The sequence below is a fragment of the Rhinichthys klamathensis genome, unplaced genomic scaffold (assembly GCF_029890125.1).
Source record: "Rhinichthys klamathensis goyatoka isolate OS25496 unplaced genomic scaffold, OSU_Roscu_1.1 h1tg000325l_1, whole genome shotgun sequence".
NCBI lineage: Eukaryota > Metazoa > Chordata > Actinopteri > Cypriniformes > Leuciscidae > Rhinichthys > Rhinichthys klamathensis.
In genome coordinates, this window is record NW_026606840.1 from 4,050,892 (window position 1) to 4,070,843 (window position 19,952).

The 19,952-nt window shown below is 38.9% G+C and overlaps 1 protein-coding gene across 13 annotated transcripts in view; it reads left to right on the top strand.

The window, feature by feature from the left end:
* tenm3 (teneurin transmembrane protein 3) overlaps positions 1-19,952 on the top strand; it is a 685,400-nt gene that overhangs the window by 450,105 nt on the left and 215,343 nt on the right. For all 13 annotated transcript variants that reach the window (XM_056271755.1, XM_056271754.1, XM_056271758.1 and 10 more), the window contains one exon: positions 16,971-17,297. In XM_056271755.1, the coding sequence (XP_056127730.1) occupies positions 17,066-17,297 (232 nt within the window). In that variant the 5' untranslated portion in view covers positions 16,971-17,065. The remainder of the gene's footprint in view (positions 1-16,970; positions 17,298-19,952) is intronic.

Consider the following 19,952-nt stretch of genomic DNA (forward strand, 5'->3'; position numbering starts at 1 on the left):
GTAAAGTTCTGATCTCGCCTCATGTCTGTGTAATTGAAATAACCCTGACCCTGAAAAGCCACTTGATGTGTCCATAAAAAAAGATGAGACAGGCTGAGAGCATGTGAGGGAAAAAAAACGACACGAGAGCGAAGGAAAGCTGAGATGTTTGTCACGTTATAAAAGCGTTCTCTTGATGGTCTATATCTCTGAGGCCACAGACCGTCGCACCTTCTTGTAGGTCAGGAATATTGTCTTCCTCTTAGAGGAAGTATTTCTGCACCATATCTTTTCATGCCTTGCCAGTGCTCTCATTGCGCCGGCCAAGGTTTTGTCCCCTCTCCCCCAGAAGCCTCAGAGTCACCTCTCTCGTGTACCATTATATGTGGATTGTAGAACAGTACCCCCCCACTCCTCCCTGTTTTTTAGGCTCCAGATTGTATATGAGAGTGGTTGAGGGTAACTGGTGTCTGATACTGTAGACAGCCTGCGGCCGAGACCCAACAATCAGGCTATTGTACAGCATCTGTATGGTTGAAAGTTGCTACCTGGTACTATCAGCGAGACCAGAGGGTGCGGACAAAAGTGTCGTCAATGGCTGCTTTGTGAAGGGCCGTGTTTCCTCCGCCCCCTTCCCCATCAGCTCAATAGAGAGAGAGAAAGAGCAAAGGACTAAGATCCAGCCAATTAATCACCCTTTCTGATGTTCATCTATTAGGACAGCCACCTGAGCAAATGCATTTGACACAGCATCGCCAAATGCTGTGTAAAGACACAATGCTGCTTAAAAGCTGTGCTAAAATATGCTGGCTCTGACAAACTTCAGCCCCTAGTATCCACAATGTAATTTTGAATTATTTAATTTGTGTAAATGAAATGCTTGCGTTGCTGCAAATGTTGTTGCTGTCATGTCATTTGGTGTGTCTTGTTTTCTGTCAGCTAGCTCAGCTGAAAATCAACCAGTCATAGCCATAAGTAACCAAATAGATTATCCGAGAGAATTCCTAGAAATAAGGGAAACAATTGGTCTGACAGAGAGGTAAAATAGTTCATTTTATTTAGAATAAAGGAACAAACAGGTTGATGGTGCTGCTATTACTGAGATTCAAAACTCTGATGTTGACAATATAAGGGGAGTGACTGAAATCACTATTTTGTCCTTTCACATTCTAGTAAGTTATAATTTATTTTAAGTGTTTCATCTGACATGAACAATTGCAATACAATTTTATATTGTTGTGTTATTTCATCAGTACAACAGAAGTCTATGCTCAGAATTCAAAGCTGATTTTTCAGCATAATTACTCCAGTCTTCAGTGTCGCATGAACCTTCATAAATCATTCTAATATGCTGATTTGGTACTGAAGATTAAGTTTAGAAAGTTCAAAAGAAATAGAAATAGAATACTTTGTAACATTATACATACTTTCACTTTTGATCAGTTTACTTCTAAATTAGTAAAACAAAAAATATTTTGAAAAAAAAATACCCTAAATAAATACACTTGTTTCAGTTTTCATTCATTTCATAATTTAAATGTTTTCATTTTTGTAAACATTAATGCCATATTTACTTTATTTTTATTTATTGTTGCAACAAAAAGTATAACACAATTATTCACTTGGAAAATGCATCAAATCACTGAAATTACTGTTTCATATTGATTTTAAAGTGCAATGATGAGGAAAGATGAAACTGCTATTTGAATTGCCTTGTTTTAAAACATGGCACAATTGAAAAAAAAAACGGGAGATGTAAATTCATTGTTTTCTGTAATTGCAATTCCTGTGTAAATGCATTTATGCCATCTCATTCAGGCTATATATATCCCACTTCAGATGCAGCGTATTTGCCACTTTTGCAGTACAATGAGGGCATTACTGCTCAAGACTAGACATTTTCTGTGTTATTGCTAACTGCTACAATGTCACTTATAGTGTTGTTTAGAGGCGTTTGTTTGGTACTTCTCTCTCAGATCTACAGTTGCCTTTTGGAAATTCTTTGAGTGTATTCTAGCTGATCTCTTCTGTGCCCTCATGTATGAGTAAGTAACTATATGTAAAGATTTTACCCTAACTTAGCAATGAATCTTGGCACATGGCAAGGCTCGTGCTTAGATCATTTCCCTTTTATGCCTTTTTGAGCATGTACATTTTAATTTCAAATAATGTTAATAATAATAGTAATAATAAAATAGAAGCTAATTCTTCTGATCACTGTCCCAAGGGTAAAGAAAAGACTTTCAGAAAGCCAGAACCGTGCCTCACCATCCTCTACTGCCTCAGCCTGGATCTTGTTATGAGTCTAATTTAAAGGCAAATATTCATAACTCAAATCTCCTTTTCTGATCCCTGCGTTTTATATGGAATTTGTTCATTATTTAGTTACCTCGTACAAGCCTTATTTAATTGGCATGTTTTCTTTTTTTTTAGTCAGTTTTCATTTTCATTATTATTTTCTAACCTTTCATCTACTGCACTACAAACTGACAGTTGCAGTTTTTCATCATACAGTATATTTAGTTCAGTGCAAGCATGCTACACTGTCCTTTATGATTTAATTTCTACGCGAGTGTGTGATGGCTGTAACAGCTGGATGGCTCCTCTGGCTCTCACTCTCTGAGCTCAGACGAAGCAGCTCCCGGCGTGCTGATCATCCTCCCTATTGTTTTCTGAGTGGCTTATTAAATTACTCGACCTCCCTCGTATAGTGGGAGCTGTCAATGTGCTGCCCTGCTCCACTCTCCTACAGGGCTCCCTCTCCCTCTCTCTCTCTCTCTCTCTCTCTCTCTCTCTCTCTCTCTCTCTCTCTCTCTCTCTCTCTCTCTCTCTCTCTCTCTCTCTCTCTCTCTCTCTCTCTCTCTCTCTCTCTCCATCTCTCACCCTCTCTTTCTCTGTGTCCGATAACAGGAGCTTGTATCGGGGCATTAATCCTTCTGCTCTCTTGGGTGGGATTAATACTCTCTCTTTGTGTAATTATGACCTCATTGCTCTGCTCAGATAAGAGACAGGTTATCAGGTCAGACGACCATAGAGGGATGGCATAAAGGAAGAAGTGAGTGTTTCACAGTAGAGGGACATTGGAGGAGACGTGCAAGTTCACACAGAACACATCTTTGCATCTGTAGGTGCGGTTTTTCTACGTAAACATGTTGTTGATTAATGTCTCCGGCTGTTGAGATGTGTCTCGCTGTCTTTGAAGGCAAGAACACGTCCTGTGTGAACGGCCCCTTAGACAAGTTGACGTGACACTGTTTGTGCTGACTTTCTGTGACTTTATCAAGGAGACTACATTCTGATTTGCTGTCTTACTCCATGCTTTTCTTTCTCCATCTCTCTCTCTCTCTCTCTCTCTCTCTCTCTCTCTCTCTCTCTCTCTCTCTCTCTCTCTCTCTCTCTCTCTCTCTCTCTCTCTCTCTCCCTCCCTTCCCTGGATGCCTGCTGTTGATGCTCTGTGCCATATGGAGCTTTACTGGAACTCCTCTTAAAAGATTCACCAGATGAATCTCTCTCTTGCTCTCACTCTCTCTTACTCGCTCTCTCGTTTGTGCTCTCTCTCTCTCTCAGCTGATGGCTTTCTCATTTAACAGATTGGCTGATGTGTCAGAGATGACTGGGTTATGCCACCGCTAAATGAGAGGAGGGAGTAAGAGACAAGTGCTTCCAAAAGCTCAGTGATACTCCTGGGCCAAAGTTCTGTTTCTGTTTTGTCTCTCTGCGTGTCAGACATGTTCAGTGAGACATGTTATAGTTTGTGCTTTTACTCTACATTTGTGTATTATACTTATGTCTCTGATTTTTGTATTGTATTCATTTATTTATTTGTAAATAGAAAGTTAATGAAGGGAAAGTGAATATACCTGTGATTTGCAGGTCTTTTTTTTCAGCGTCTCGCAACATGAGCTACTATTTTTGAAGATGCTGTGTAACAATAACCATACAGTTGTGGATTACAAAATGTAGTCTGAACATGTTTGTGTTTGCTTGAAATGTTTCTGCAAATTTAAAAATAGATCATTTAAAAGAAAAGAAAAAATATTGAAAAGAAAGAAAAAAGAAAAGATTCTGACATCATTTACTCACCCTCATGTGAACCAATGAGGTTTGTTCTCATGTGTCCAACATGCACAGTTGAGCTTCCATTTACCATTTTTGACACATCTGTATTTGATGACATGTAAAAGCCTAATTTAAATCTGTTCATCATATAAAGCGATCTCGCCTCTAAATAAGACTTAAAGTAGATTAAACCACTTGATTTTTCTTTTGGATACTTAAATTAAAAGATTGAGAGAGTATTCAAAAGGTGTTTATTTGTGTTCCAAAGATGATTGGAAGTATTGTGGTTTTGGAATGACGTAAGGGTGAGTAAATGACAGAATTTTGGGGGGTAATGCATTCCGTAAATTTGGATAAATTTTAAGACTAAAGGTAGGAACTTTAAACTTTTAAATTAATAATTAAGTTATATTAAAATGAATGAATATAAAAATCAAATATAATGATAAATAAAATATAAAGAAAAAAATGTTTTCATTAGACAAATAAAACGATGAAAGGCAAATATTACAAAATGAGACATTAAAAAGTTTAAAAGTCACTTGCTTTTATAAAGTGACACTGCCCAACATCAACACAGGTAAAGTTACAGCGTGAGGCTTGCATCCTCTGATCCCATTGACTTAAAACAGCCCCCCTAATGCATGCGCTGGGTTTAGTGGGGGGTATTTGAGAATGATTGGGGAGAAGTCACCTGAGAGGATTGGTTCGAGCAATAAATCCCGCCTCTTGTTTTTGTGCGCATTCTCAAATTAATTAAAAAGTAAGTAAACAACTCAGCCTCTTAGATATCACTGCTTTGTCACGTCAAAATCAAACTTGAAATGGCCTGAAAACACGATTACTGTGTGAGTTTTTAGTGAGCAATCAGCTTGGGGAAATTAAAGGTACATATTCGTGTCTGTGACCAGTGTTTACAAGCCTAAGGACTGATGAAAATAAGTTGACTATTAAAAAGACTTAACATCAATTCACAAATAATATATATATATATATATATATAGTTTAAATTGTTACTGCCTTTAGTTATTATTTTGGAATAAATGTAAACGTGTCAAAATACTAACTTGATGAAATTTATACTTGTTTTTAATAAATAGAACATTACATAGTTATTGTAAAAATTCAAAATAGAATTGGATTTGATCTCTTTTTTATGTAATGTTTATTTAACCAAGAAAATCAGTGTAAAAAAGTGTATCAGGGACATAAATATATATATATATATATATATATATATATATATATATATATATACACTCACCGGCCACTTTATTAGGTACCCCATGCTAGTAACGGGTTGGACCCCCTTTTGCCTTCAGAACTGCCTCAATTCTTCGTGGCATAGATTCAACAAGGTGCTGGAAGCATTCCTCAGGGAGTTTGGTCCATATTGACATGATGGCATCACACAGTTGCCGCAGATTTGTCGGCTGCACATCCATGATGCGAATCTCCCGTTCCACCACATCCCAAAGATGCTCTATTGGGTTGAGATCTGGAGGCCATTTTAGTACAGTGAACTCATTGTCATGTTCAAGAAACCAATTTGAAATGATTACAGCTTTGTGACATGGTGGATGTAGCCATCAGAGGATGGGTACATGGTGGCCATAAAGGGATGGACATGGTCAGAAACAATGCTCAGGTAGGCCGTGGCATTTAAACGATGCCCAATTGGCACTAAGGGGCCTAAAGTGTGCCAGGAAAACATCCCCCACACCATTACACCACCACCACCAGCCTGCACAGTGGTAACAAGGCATGATGGTTCCATGTTCTCATTCTGTTTACGCCAAATTCTGACTCTAACATCTGAATGTCTCAACAGAAATCGAGACTCATCAGACCAGGCAACATTTTTCCAGTCTTCAACTGTTCAATTTTGGTGAGCTCTTGCAAATTGTAGCCTCTTTTTCCTATTTGTAGTGGAGATGAGTGGTACCCGGTGGAGTCTTCTGCTGTTGTAGCCCATCCGCCTCAAGGTTGTGCGTGTTGTGGCTTCACAAATGCTTTGCTGCATACCTCGGTTGTAACGAGTGGTTATTTCAGTCACTGTTGCCCTTCTATCAGCTCGAACCAGTCTGGCCATTCTCCTCTGACCTCTGGCATCAACAAGGCATTTCCGCCCACAGAACTGCCGCTCACTGGATGTTTTTTCTTTTTCGGACCATTCTCTGTAAACCCTAGAGATGGTTGTGCGTGAAAATCCCAGTAGATTAGCAGTTTCTGAAATACTCAGACCAGCCCTTCTGGCACCAACAATCATGCCACGTTCAAAGTCACTCAAATCAACTTTCTTCCCCATACTGATGCTTGGTTTGAACTGCAGGAGATTGTCTTGACCATGTCTACATGCCTAAATGCACTGAGTTGCCGCCATGTGATTGGCTGCTTAGAAATTAAGTGTTAACGAGCAGTTGGACAGGTGTACCTAATAAAGTGGCCGGTGAGTGTATATATATATATGTGTGTGTGTGTGTGTGTGTGTGTGTGAGGAATTTACCTCCTCATTTTAAAACACCACTCCACTGATATTTTAGGCAGCAGATATAAGGGTAATTCACACAAACTACTATATAAATAGAACTAATGTGCTAATTTTACTAAGGATAATTTGTCTGAGTAATGGTGGTTGGGGTTAGGGTTACTCTGTGTTTTGTGCCCTTAGTGTGACATTGTGAACAGTTATCGGGCCTGTGACCTCTGCATGTGGTGTAGCTGCTTCTGAAGAGGGTGTAGTTTCTGCACCACTATATGTTGTGTGTGAACGGATGAAGCCCCGTACACACCGGGACGAATATCGGCGCGCGTTATTCGGCAGCGTTTTTCAACGCGTTTTTTGTGTTCACACCCGAGCGATTTTCGCTGACGATGAGCCGAGTGAAAATGCAAATTCATTCCCTGACATTAGATGGCGCTTAATGTAAAACAGAAATACCCCGGTCCACAAAGTGGCACTGTGCAACTACGCTTCTGACACTCGCTTGTCACTTGAAGAGAACAAGTTTGTCGCGTTTGTCATATAGTTCTTTATTGTCGCTGGTGTCTCTTTATAAAGACACCAACAAGACCAGCAGCTCTACATTCATCCAGCCTTGCATCTTCCTCGTCTTATTTCTTCCCGGCAGAGTGTAGACACTGTATATCTTCTTCGCCATTACGTATGTGTGCTCGGCAAGACCGTTTTGTGTTAGAGCGCCCCCAAGTTGTGTTTTACTGTAACTTCAGAAGCTCCAGACACGTGAGCAAAAGCGCCAATTTCATTGGTCGGATCGTTTTTGACGCGGCGCGTCAAACCAAAAAAACAAACCCGAGGCGTTTTTTTAAAAATGACGCTTTTACGCGTGGCGTTTTACGCGTCGGTGTGCACACTCACATTGGCGCCCATTGTTTAGTCACGAGGCGTTAAACGTCGGCGAATATCGCACGCGAAATTCGTCCCGGTGTGAACAGGCCTTGAGTCTTGTCCTCGTCAGAATTACCTGTCAGTGACTACGTTTACATGCAGCCAAATTTCGGGTTATGGTCGGGTTAAGGTCACTATTCGGGTTTCTGAAACATTAGGGATAACCCGTTTACATGCGTGAGCAGAGAGAGTTACTCCTGTATACATGGAATTGCAATATCCCGATGTAAACGCGACGCGCGGTTAGCATCTGGACGTACGGACAACCTTAAGACGCAATATGCGTCATTTCCGATTCTTCTTCCTGTATCCAAAGACAACAACAACAGCAGCACGCGGATAATGAATAGTTCGGGGCAGATAGCGATCGCCTTTGTTTGCGCTTTGGTGCTGGTAACGTTACTGACCTCGCTCCAAAAGTATGCTGTGCTGCGTCTCGCCATGTTTACTTCCGGTATACTGCACGCGGGTTTTTGTATGCGCCGAGAAGTTTCTCTACTCAAAAGACCAAGATTCCTTGCGAATAGAACATGCGCAGAACACACATCACTATGGGGATATGCCGATGCGCGTTTACATGACCAAAAATTCGGGTTAGAAAAGGGGTACCCCAGGTATAATATCCCGGTTTTTAAAATCCGGGATATGAGCATATTCGGGTTTTTGCCGGTGTTTACATGGCCGTTCGCGACCGGGTTATTGCTAATATCCCAGTTTTGAACGGGTTATTGGCTGCATGTAAACGTAGTCAGTGTCACGCTATTCTTTTTGTGCCTTGGGCAGCTGCTGTCAGGGGATCCCCCGCCCCCCCTAACCTCACTAAAACACACTGACCGCCGTTAACACACACACACATCTCAGCCCTCCGACATCTGGAAACAACTGGGCACCACTTGAAACACCCGACATAGATTTATAAGAGCGGGGCTAATTTATAAGAGGCCTGTCCCACCGGCTCAGGTTTCAGGTAGCACTCAACACCCACTGTCTTAGATTCACACGTCTTCTGACTGACATGTTCTGCTGCCTGCTTTGACATGCCATAGACATTCACATAGATACGTTCATTTAATGTAATAGATTACCTTCGGGTGGTAAACATAAGTCACTGAATCTGTCAATTGAAAAAAATACATTGCAGATTCCAAACCATCAGCATAAATGGTAACCTATGACAACCAAGGTTAAAACAACACAGTCTCACACTGATCTACCTGTTTTGTAAGATCGAAACATCTTTAGCTATTCTATTGTCTCAAGGCTAAATTAGACGCGTTTATTGAGTTTAGACGTGTTGCGGAACAGTTTTCCATCCAGGTGTGTGTGTTTAAATGTGTCAGCGGTGGTCTAACTGAAGGCTGTTCGTAATTAGAACCGCTAATGATGAAGTTTAGAGAACGGGCTCCTCCAATTTGGAGCTGGGTGGCATCCCGTTGACCGTGGCAGCTCAAACTTACAGCCAATCACCACAAGGCAGCATAAATCACAGAGAACAGAGAGACATATACGGGGGAGAGGGTAAACACTTCCAGCTGAAAGCATTTGGGTGCTATTTGTTGAGAGGAATGATGTCGTTTATATTGGGTGATCAGCGATGTTTAACAGACCGGCGCTCTATTTCATTTTCTCTCCGTCTCGCACTCATCCCTCTTCATTCTTTTCTCTTTTTCCTCCCCCCTACACACACACACTGCCTAAACACTCTTTCATCCCTCTGGATTTTCTCTCTCTCAGAGAAAGAGATGGGCCTGAACTCTGTCATCCTGCACATTTGGCGTGGAACATTTTGACACAGGGTGCTGTGGAAGAGTGACGCAGGGAGCCGTGCTGTGACTCGCTTTTGAATGTTTCTGAAAGTGTAGAGTGACAACCATTTGAACTGAAACATTTTAATGATGCCTTCATACTTACAGGCAGAGGCAGCAGTGTAAAAAGGATGAGAAAGAAATGTCGTGCCACGTTCAGGAGTTAAGGCAAATCCTGCTTTGATGCCACCAGGGTCGCTGCATATTATCTCTGACCGCTCTTCAGTGAGCAGAGCTTTCATTCCGGCCAGCTGGAAATGAAGTCTCTGGCTACTTTTCTTCGGGCCGCTCCCCTCCATACCGCCACAGTTCCGGTGATTATGTAGCTTCGGTGAGCGGCCGCTCGGCTGCAACGTCGTCCAAAAGTTTCAATTTCACACCATGTTCAGCCGCATCCAACCCTCCTATTCCACAAGGACCCTCTGTCAACCCCTGTAGCCCCCCCCCCAAACAACCCAACCTACCTTGATACGTTTCCTTTTTTTCTCACATCGATAGCTCCTCTGTTTCCAATTTTACCAGCCCTTACTGTCAGTGTCTGGGTGTTCTGCTGGGTGAAAAACGCTCTTTCTCTCTCTCTCTCTCTCTCTCTCTCTCTCTCTCTCTCTCTCTCTCTCTCTCTCTCTCTCTCTCTCTCTCTCTCTCTCTCTCTCTCTCTCTCTCACTTTCTCGCCCTCTTGTCTTTCACACCCTTTCTTTCTGTGTTTCTTTCCAACTTTTTCAGTGCGAGTGTGTCTGATGAGCTCAAGCTGTTGAGTCTGCCTCTTAACAGATCGCAGATTATTAGCATGTGGCCTGAATGTTTTGCTCCCACAGTTAAACCACTCTACTGATGGAGATAATTATTACAACTGTACACACAGTAACACACCCATCTCTCTACATACTTTGCTCTCTCCCTTCATGTTAGGAAACATTATCTGTGCTCTGTGATTAACCATTTGATGCATGATATCAATCTTTAAAATACACTTTTTTTAACCAATCAAGATGTGAACGAGTGACCTTTTACCCTTGTTCGTTATTCTTTATGTCTCTTTTCTTTGGTTTTGTTTTGTGTTGATATGAGGTAGAGTTGTAGAGAAAAGGAAGTCGCGAAAAGTGTAGGTTGGAACAGTTGGGACAGACCCGGCCAAGTCAGCTAGACCCACGCTGTGTTTTGGAAATTGCACGGTGAACTTTCAGACGTTGGGTCCAGAGCGTTTCATATCTTTAGTGCTGAAGTGTGCTGTCAAGTTCTTAAGGTGAATACCTGTTTACAGTCCTCGAACCTCATATTCTCCAAAAGCCATTCTCCATACCTTTGATGGCCAGACTCGTCACACACACACACACACAAAACCCACAGACTTTTTGCATACGCAGTCATTCACACTCACACAATCTTATATTGCTCCGAGTGAGCATACTGCTTTAATATTTTTTTTTTTTTCGTTTTCTATTAACATTTTTAATTTCAAATACAGCTTGTACAGTATAAATTAATCTTCCTTGGTTTTATTTATTTAAAACAAAAGTAGACTTGTTCAATTGATATTACTTTTGGAGAATGAAAAGTAAGAAAAAATTATAATAAAAGGAATAATTATTCTTTCAAAGTAAACATAAATTTATATAATATAATAATTTATTCGCCAAGGGTTTAATTATATTTACGTTTATCTTTTTACTTTCTTTGACCAAAGTTATTCGCAAGTCTATGTAGGTTGCAAACACAAAAAAAAACAGACTTATGGTATTTCATGAATGTAAATGAAATACATTAGTCGCAATATATGTCATGGCTCTGACATTTTCCACATATTTCGCAACATATTATTTTTCCTACTTTTAATCTGCTGCCTAAGAGAATAAACACTTCTGATGTTTTACCTCGAATACCTTCACATTCTAGCCCTGAGCTTCTTAACATTCAAATGTTTACATTAGTTGTAAGCAGTGTATCTGAAAGAGAGAGCGGGAAATGATGACTGAGGTCAAGTGAGCAGTTTTAGTCGTGTCCAGTTCAGCCCAGCACAATTCCTCAACAGAGTCTTGCAATAGGAAAAGAAGTAACAAGACAAAAGGAAAAAGAGCAGAAGTGTCTAGGCAGATAATCCCTTGCTGTAGGAAAATGGATCACTTCCATTCCAAACCTGATTCATTCCCTCTTTTAGTGTCTCCTATCCGTTCCTCCCTTTCTTCTTCTTTAATTCCAAGCTCCTTTCATCTCACCAATTCAAATAGTCATAGGAAAGATTAACGGCGGGAGGGAAAAGCTGCTTTTTTGATGATGGCATTTGTGGGATAAACAAAAGATCTCGACAGCAGCTAACACTAAACTTTTTCTTTCCTTTGATCCCAATTTACAGAGCTCCTTCACTTGATTTTCCTCTTTCTCTTTCACTCACTCTCTCACTTTTCTTTCATACGGAACTCTTAACTTTTATATTGGATACAGTTGTGCTGGTCTGGCTTGTGTTTCTTCTCTTTTTGAGCTTTCATATCAGACAAGCTGGCAAAACATAAACCTACAACCCTACCACCGGCCAAAAAAAAAAAGAAAAAAGATGGAGAGAAGAAATTCTCATAAAAGTGGAAATGCCCAGCTGATGTTTCCAAGCTGTTGAGTTTGATGGGAGTTCTGGCAATGTTACGGAAAATGAATATTTTTTCTCCAGTTCATTTTAGTTGCTTTTTAACCTTCCGAATGAAGTCATCTTTGAGTGTGCTCAGCCGGTAATTTAGCTGGCTTTCTCACTGATCATTTCTCTTTTTTACTTTCTCTCTTCCTGGCTGTTGTGAGAAGGATATTAACCTGTGCATTGAGACAGAAAAAAAAATGGAAATTTTCAAATTAAAGTTGTGCAAAAACCTCAGTTTTGGAAGATAATGTTTCAATAATGTAAATCAGCAATGCAATCTGACAACAGTGGAATTCTTTAACATTATTTGTCTATTTATTTTTCAGGCTTGTCCACCTACACTGTAAAAAATATTTTTCGAAGTTGTAAATGAAACAAAGATTATTGCACAGTAGAAAACAAAAGTTGCTTCCTTACAATCAACTTGGATTTTTAAGACGTCAACTTAAATTACATTAAACTCAAATTAGTTGAATCTTGCACAATTTAAAAAAGTTGAGAAATTGCTTAACTTATTTTGATGAGTTAAAGCAATGTACAAACAGATGTTGTCATAACTTATTGATCATATACTTTTTTTACAGTGTGAAGTATGTTTTACAAGTACTTTTAAAATACTATTTCAGTCTTTCTACTTCACAATTTCATGTTTAATTCAATGTGTTACTTGCCATTATTTTGTAATTATTTGTGAAATTTAGCAGTTTGAGTAAAATGATTTTTATCATTTTTATTCAGTGTGAAAAACAAGCAGTATTGTCTAAATATATTTTGCTTAAATTTTTTTGTTTTGCTTACCTGTCTTCTAGTATTGCAAAAATAATAAATTATAATAAAAAATAATAATATATGTTTCTATTATATTCTTGTTTTAAAGCAAAAATAAAAACCTTTTTGATTTAACAATTAAGTTTAATCGCATTTATGTTTTAATTTATGTGCATTTTAGAATAAACATTTGTGTCTCTTTTAAAGTGTCTCTTTTATCTGAAAGGCAGAACTTCCATTGCTACAGCCGCCATATTGTGTGGCACAATTCTTCCACTTCAGTGCTGGTCTGTCTCGTACTTGTCCTCACACTGTCTGGTCACGTGCATGACACTCACACACACAGAAATACACAGGGAATGACACACAGGTCACCTGGAACTGGCTAAGGTCATTTATGAAGCCAGCAGGGACATGTGCAAACATTAAGAAACACAAATGCACACATTTTCACATGTGAAAATAGTGCTATTCATCTTTGGTTGTAGCAGGTTCAAGCTGAAATCCCCTCGTTGAGCCGAGTGTTACTTTTCCGCTTGACTTGATTCCTGCATCCGCTCTCACGGACAAGCACACACATGCATACGCTAAACACACACACACATACTCTTTCAACACTGAGTGACTCATTCTACAAACACACGGAGATATGCACACTGATTAGTGCAGTTTCTTATGCGAGGGGTTCATAGTCTGGTGGGTGTTTAAAACTGTTGCAGTGGAAGTTGTGGACTGTCGCTCTGTGTTTGTTTAAGTAGTAATAGAGATTAGGGATGAAAATAAAGGGAGAAAACACATCAGCCGCAGCTGTTGTTGCGTTTTGAGGAGGACTTTATATTAACATACAAAACAGGACAGTGACAGTTGTGGGTTTTCAGGTTCATTTGGTCGAGTCTTGTCCCCTCTAGCTGTCTGGACGTCTCTGTCCCACAAACCAGGCAAATTCAGATTTCATCCGTGCTCTGAGCCATCAATAATGCTCTTTATCATAAATAAATGTTACCCCACAATAACATTTCCGTGTCGGATGCTCAGCATGGGTCCTCCATATGAGGGGAAATGTATAATGTAAACACTATGAGATACTGCTTGTCTAATTTGTTAGAAGACATGCTTTAGCATTTTGCCTACACTCCCAAATCAAATACATTTTAATAATATGAACTGTATATTGATTCCTGAATTTATGTTTGGATGTATTATTATTAAAATAATTCTGGCTGATTTGTGCATGAAATCACTGCTGATGTGTCCACTGAAGCATGACATATTAATATATCCTCATTGATAATTTAACATATTCACTCTGTCTGACTGCAAACGTAAACGATCCCTCAGACTCCCATGCCAATAGAAAGCTCAAATTACCTCAACAAACCTCTTGTAACAGTTTGCCATATTAGGGATGTCAATGTTTTTCTATTTAAGGCTTGGTGCTAGTCATTGAACCGCAGCAATTTTTAATTAAGAATTTAATTACCAATAATGCAGTCGATCAGCTGCTTCTAATTCATTTCAAAGAATCAGATAAATACGGTGCACATATTCATCATAGACAAAAGTGTTCTTTGTTAAGTTAGCTGATTAGAAAATATATTTAGCCTTTTATCATTTTTTTTTTAAAATCTTAAATTGCTTAAATCTAATTATTGGGCTGATTCAAGCATTTGAGAATAAGCTCACTTTTTTGTAATTTTTATTTTCTATTTAAAAACGCTATAAATCATTGTATACATGTCCATACTGGGTGCCTAAGGCTCAAAATAATACAGTATCTCTGAAAGTTTGGTGGTTATGATGGTGGTGAGAAGATAAATGGTCAATAAAAAGTGGAACTTCTGGTAACAATGTAATTTATACTGCAGTGACATCAGCATATGGGCCTGACAAGCAAAAGATTTTGTCTCTGCTCCGAGCAATATGGCGTGTGTGTGTGCTGATGATTTTATTTGTGAGTTCAGTATGTATACTCATGCCCACATGAAATCTGCATGCACATAACAGAAAAAATATAACTGCTGAAAATGTGAAAAAATTCTACGTATTCTGCATTAAAGCCATGAAGATGTTCTTGCCCATTTTCAGAACGAACCAATAAGAGCTCTGATCTGCGACAGAAGCACCTCAGAACGTTCTCTGCCATTTCAGTCAGCAACAGAGCACTCACACGCACTCAAACACGGCTTCACACTTAAGAGACATTACGATTACCCCTCTATTCTGCCTTTCAACCTTCTCTTTCTGTTTCTTTCTGCTGTCTGACACATTAACGTCGGACATAAGATTAACCAACAGCAATTTTTGCCTAAAACATCCAAACCCCTCTGTTTCAGGGCTCTTCAAATCTCCAGTCCTCTAACACATCCATATAGGGAAGCTTTTTTTAAATCACGCACACTGCATACACAAAATCAAGAGCGCCGCCTCTGAGAGAGAGCGGATGAAAGAGGAAGGGCGAAAAAAGTATGTTTGAGCATGAAAAGCAAAGCATGCATGTTGGGAGGGCTCCAAAAGAGGGCCAGCCAAGAAAGAAATTAAAGTACAGCGATTATCTGGACCCAGAATTAGAAGCAGAGGGTTTTGGACTAATAAACATTTGAAACGCACCCCAGGGCCCTCACCATCATTTATTACTCCACCATCTCCCATTAATGTGTTTTTTTCTTTTGTTTTCTTATTTTTTCTTCATCGATTCCCAGGATGTTTTAGGTAGATTTTATTAATTCTTGCAGGCAGGGTTTAATGAAAGGTTGTTGGTTATTTTTTTTTTTTCCTCTTCCTTTCCCAATCCCTTCCGCTTTGGATGTACTGATCCGGTGTTTTATTTCTGTCTTCTAATGACTGTATCGTTGTTATCAGTAACTCTTGCCATATCACAGGCCGACAAAGAGCGGTCATCAATTAACTGACACCCCCCACCCCCCACCGAAGTGTCCCGTTCTGACCTCTCAGCACTGCACTTAAGCTTGTCAACTCCCAAAACAAAGCACCCCTCCATAGTCTTTTTCAAATACACAGACTAGCATTATAAGAAATTCTATTTTACATGAGTTTTGAAAGACTGTGTACCAAAAAAACAATGTAAGGTAAATCCACTACACATCTAATATTGCATTTACGTTGTTGGCTATATGAAAAAATAATCATCCACAATTAGTGTAGTTCAAACAAATGATTATTTGGTAACACTTTATAATTAGGTCTCATTACTTAATGTTAATTGAACCATTTACTAACATGAACTAACAATGAACAATACATGTGTTACAGTATTCATTAATCTTTGTTAATATTAGTTCATACAAATACTGTTTATTGCTAGTGCATGTTAGCTCAGGTGCATTAAATAATATTGACAGATACAACTTTTGATCTTGATAATGTATTATTAAATTTAACATTAACATAAATAAGTATTTTTCATTGTAAGTTTCTGTTAACTAATGTTAACAAATAGAACCTTTTTGTAAAGTGTTGAAGATTATTTTCTATAAACCAATAAAAAAACAGATTCAAACTAATAATGTATTAATATTTATCTGGATATGTATGACAACATATTCACATACACTACCATTCAAAAGTTTTGAGTCAGAATGATTTATTTAAGTTTGTTTATTGAAAGAAATGGTTATTTTTAATAAAGCTTTTATTCAGCAAGGATGCATTTAATTGAACAAAATTGACAATAAATATATTTTTAATGTTAAAAAATTACTAAATGTTTTGAACTTTCTATTCATCAAATTTGAGAATAAAAAATGTTTCTTGAGCACCAAATCAGCACATTAGAATGATTTCTGAAGGATCATTTGACATTGGAGACTGGAGTAGCCTAATGGCTGCAAAAAAAAAATTAAAACTGCCAGATCAGTTGTGCCATCACAGGAATATATTACATTTTAAAATATATTAATACATAATATATATTAAATAAATAAGTAGAATTAGTTATTTTAAATGGTAATAATATTTAATTGTAATATATTATTATGTTTTACTGTAGTTTTGTTCAAATAAATGCAGCCTTGATGAGCATAAGAGACTTCTTAAAACAAAAAAAAACCTACATTCAAAATGTCAAGTAAGGGCTATTGTGTAAAACCAAGCACATAGGCTGAGGGAAACACTCTCACGCTGTCTCACGAAAGACGCCACCCTCATGTCTCCTGACAGACCAGAAGGTGGAAAGGATTTGTGAATCCTGGGAAGATTAAGTGTACAGCTTAGTGCTGTGTGACCGCTAGTTTACACTTTTTTAAAATTCTTCTTTCTCTCCCTCCCTCTCTTTCCCGATCCCCATGTGCCCCTTCTCTCGCTCTCCAGGTAGACAACAGTAAGCTCACAGTCGGGCGGAGCCTGCTTCGAGCGAGCGCTCCAATTGGTTGCCGCGTTGCGTTACACCGCGTCATGCGGGCAGGATGGATGTGAAAGAACGCAGGCCCTACTGCTCACTTACCAAGAGCAGAAGAGAGAAAGAGCGCCGCTACACGGGCTCATCCGGCGACAGCGAGGACTGCCGCGTGCCCACCCAGAAGTCCTACAGCTCCAGCGAGACGCTCAAGGCCTTCGACCACGACTCCTCACGTCTGCTGTACGGAGGCCACGTCAAAGAGATGGTCCACCGAGAGGCTGATGAGTACAGCCGCCAAGGTGAGTCACCTGTGCCTGTCATACCTCACAGATGCAGGACCAATCCATTGTGACTTTACACAGTCCAGAGGTCACATGTCATACAGCTTTACACCGCATACTGAGAAAAAATAACACCAACATATGCCTAGATATATGCCAAGAATGACTTCTGGATGGATCACATTCAAATGATAATATATATGATGTACAACCATAATTATACATAATTAGAGGAAATTAAGTTTGGTTTGGCACGACCGTACGCTTTCTCTGAGAAAACATTTACTCACTTTTGATTGAAAAATGAAGCAGATTCGAAAACAGATTAGACAGATTTACGGACACAAACTCACTCTGCTACTTGTCTAGTCGACAGAGCGAAGAAATAAAGCATTTCCTCTGATTAGCGCAATGCAAACCCCCTCGACTGAGCCTCTCATTTTCACATCTGAAGTTTCTGTTATAACATATGCCCACGTGTCCCATTGGCAGTAATGAATGGCACCATAAAAAACATAAACAGCATTATTGCGCTGTTCTGAAGTTTGCAATGCACCCTGGTCGGCCACAGTTTTATTACTAATTATGAGCGCAGAGGGTCCGCAAGCATTCGCACAGCCGCACTTATAAACTCCCTCCCATTCATTGAGTTCTTTGTTGTTTTTCTTTTTGTTCCTTCTGCATGTAAGGCTTCATCAAAATATGCACCAGTAAAGGTGAGTTTTTGCGATGTGGATTTAGCACAAACGTAGATTTGGGTCAAATGTTTTTCCTAGGTGTTGTGATGGTCTGCGTTAGCACTGTGTGTTTGTGTGCCCTTAACGTAAGTGTTGTGTTAAGCTGAAGGTCAGCCTAGCTGTTATCAGTCACTGGAGTGCTAGAGGCTCTGTCTGTTGAGTGTGTTTATTTTAGAAAGCACAGGAAGTGACACCAGATTACAGCAGGGGGTAAAGGAGCAGTCTGCCTGCAACCATTATGCAGGGTAGCCCACTCAATCGCAGAGAGAGAGAGAGAGAGTAAAGGCGCTCACAGATGTAGTGCAGACACCGTTGAGCTCTTGAGAGACTGCACTCCGGCCTCAACACGGTCTTCAACACTCTCCCCATAATCACCCTGCCGCAGACGTCACCTAACCCAGTCTCAAGCCCTAACCTTGGCACGCAACAGCGTTCGTCATGAAACTAATTCCTCCCGTGTGATATATTTTTAGCCTTTAGACCATTGCAAAAAAGCTATACCTAGATAATTAATTTGTGGAATAGAAAGGACCAGGCAGGGGAACTGAAGTTGTTAATTAGCCATTACACAACAATGGCAGATTGGAATTACTGAGATCTGAAATAATGTAGCCTTGCTGGGAAGTGCTGCCGTTCAGTTCCATTACGAAGTTCCATAAAGGTCATTACCAGTTCATTGATTGCTTTCAAACTCAAATTAACACTTCATAAATATTTGAGCAGAAAAGCCATAATTGCTCAATTATCTTATCCTGTACAATTTCATCTACACTAATTGGTGTTCATTTGGAATTTATATAATTTTAATTGAACTTCGGTGGAACCCAGATTATTTCTGTAGTTAATAGCCCTTATTAATTCCTGTTAATGCAGGGGATCAATGGTTTTCTCTTTCATTGCTTTCCTTTTTTATCGCCATCCTAATAAAATGCGCCTCTGTTTTTTTTTTCAGTGATTGTTTTAACATGAAATTCTGTGGCTTAAAATAATTGTAGTCACTTACTCATTAACACTTTATTAGGTTGAGTTTTTTTAACATTAGACATATTTAGAATATTTACTTCAGAATGCTTTTCATCCTTTGCATTTAGTCAAATTAATCTAATTGATTTGATTTAGTCAAGATAAATTGTTTGTTCTTCTTTTTCTTTTTTTAACAAAGAAATGCATTTAAAACATTTTGAAATCATGTTACGCTGCATCCTTTGAGGAGTCATAACCATTAAAAGTTACGAGGATCTGCTTGCAAACGACTAAATAAATGATCCGTTTAAAGACCAGCATATTTCCGCAATATATATGGTCTCAGTAAATGTGAGGAAGCTTTTTTTTTTTGGTCTGGCACTGCTGTTTTTCAGGACTCAGTGTTTTTGGAGCTGTGCACACCTATCACCATGGCAGATAAGCTCCCTCCATGGAATGCAGTCTCTGCTTCACAGACTAATTCTACAGAATACAGAGTTTGGAAATCATTAGATCCAGACAAAAACGACGGGAAATGAATTGAAAGTCGTAGCGGCTGCTAAGTCGAAAGTTCTTTCACATCGTCTAACGGGAAGATACGTTTTAAAGTTTGGATTTAATGAGCTGTAAATTAATCTGTTTTATTATTTTTCAATGGCTTGGTTTGATTTGTGAAATGTTTTAGTCTTGTTTAGTTTTTTTTCCCATTGGTTGCTTTTATAATTTTTTTTGTTTATTTCTTTGTTTATGGTGGAAGCATGTGTTTTAAATGATTCATTATTATATTTATTATAATTATATGTATATTTATTTATTATATTTAATTTGTAAAGATCATTAAAAAAATACTTCAGTATTTGTTTTACATATTTTAGCCTAGCAGCACATTATTTGTTGCTTCTTCCTTTTTTTTTTACTAAATTTGATTACTCAGTTATTTAGTATGTAATCGTTATCCACTTTTTTGTTCTTT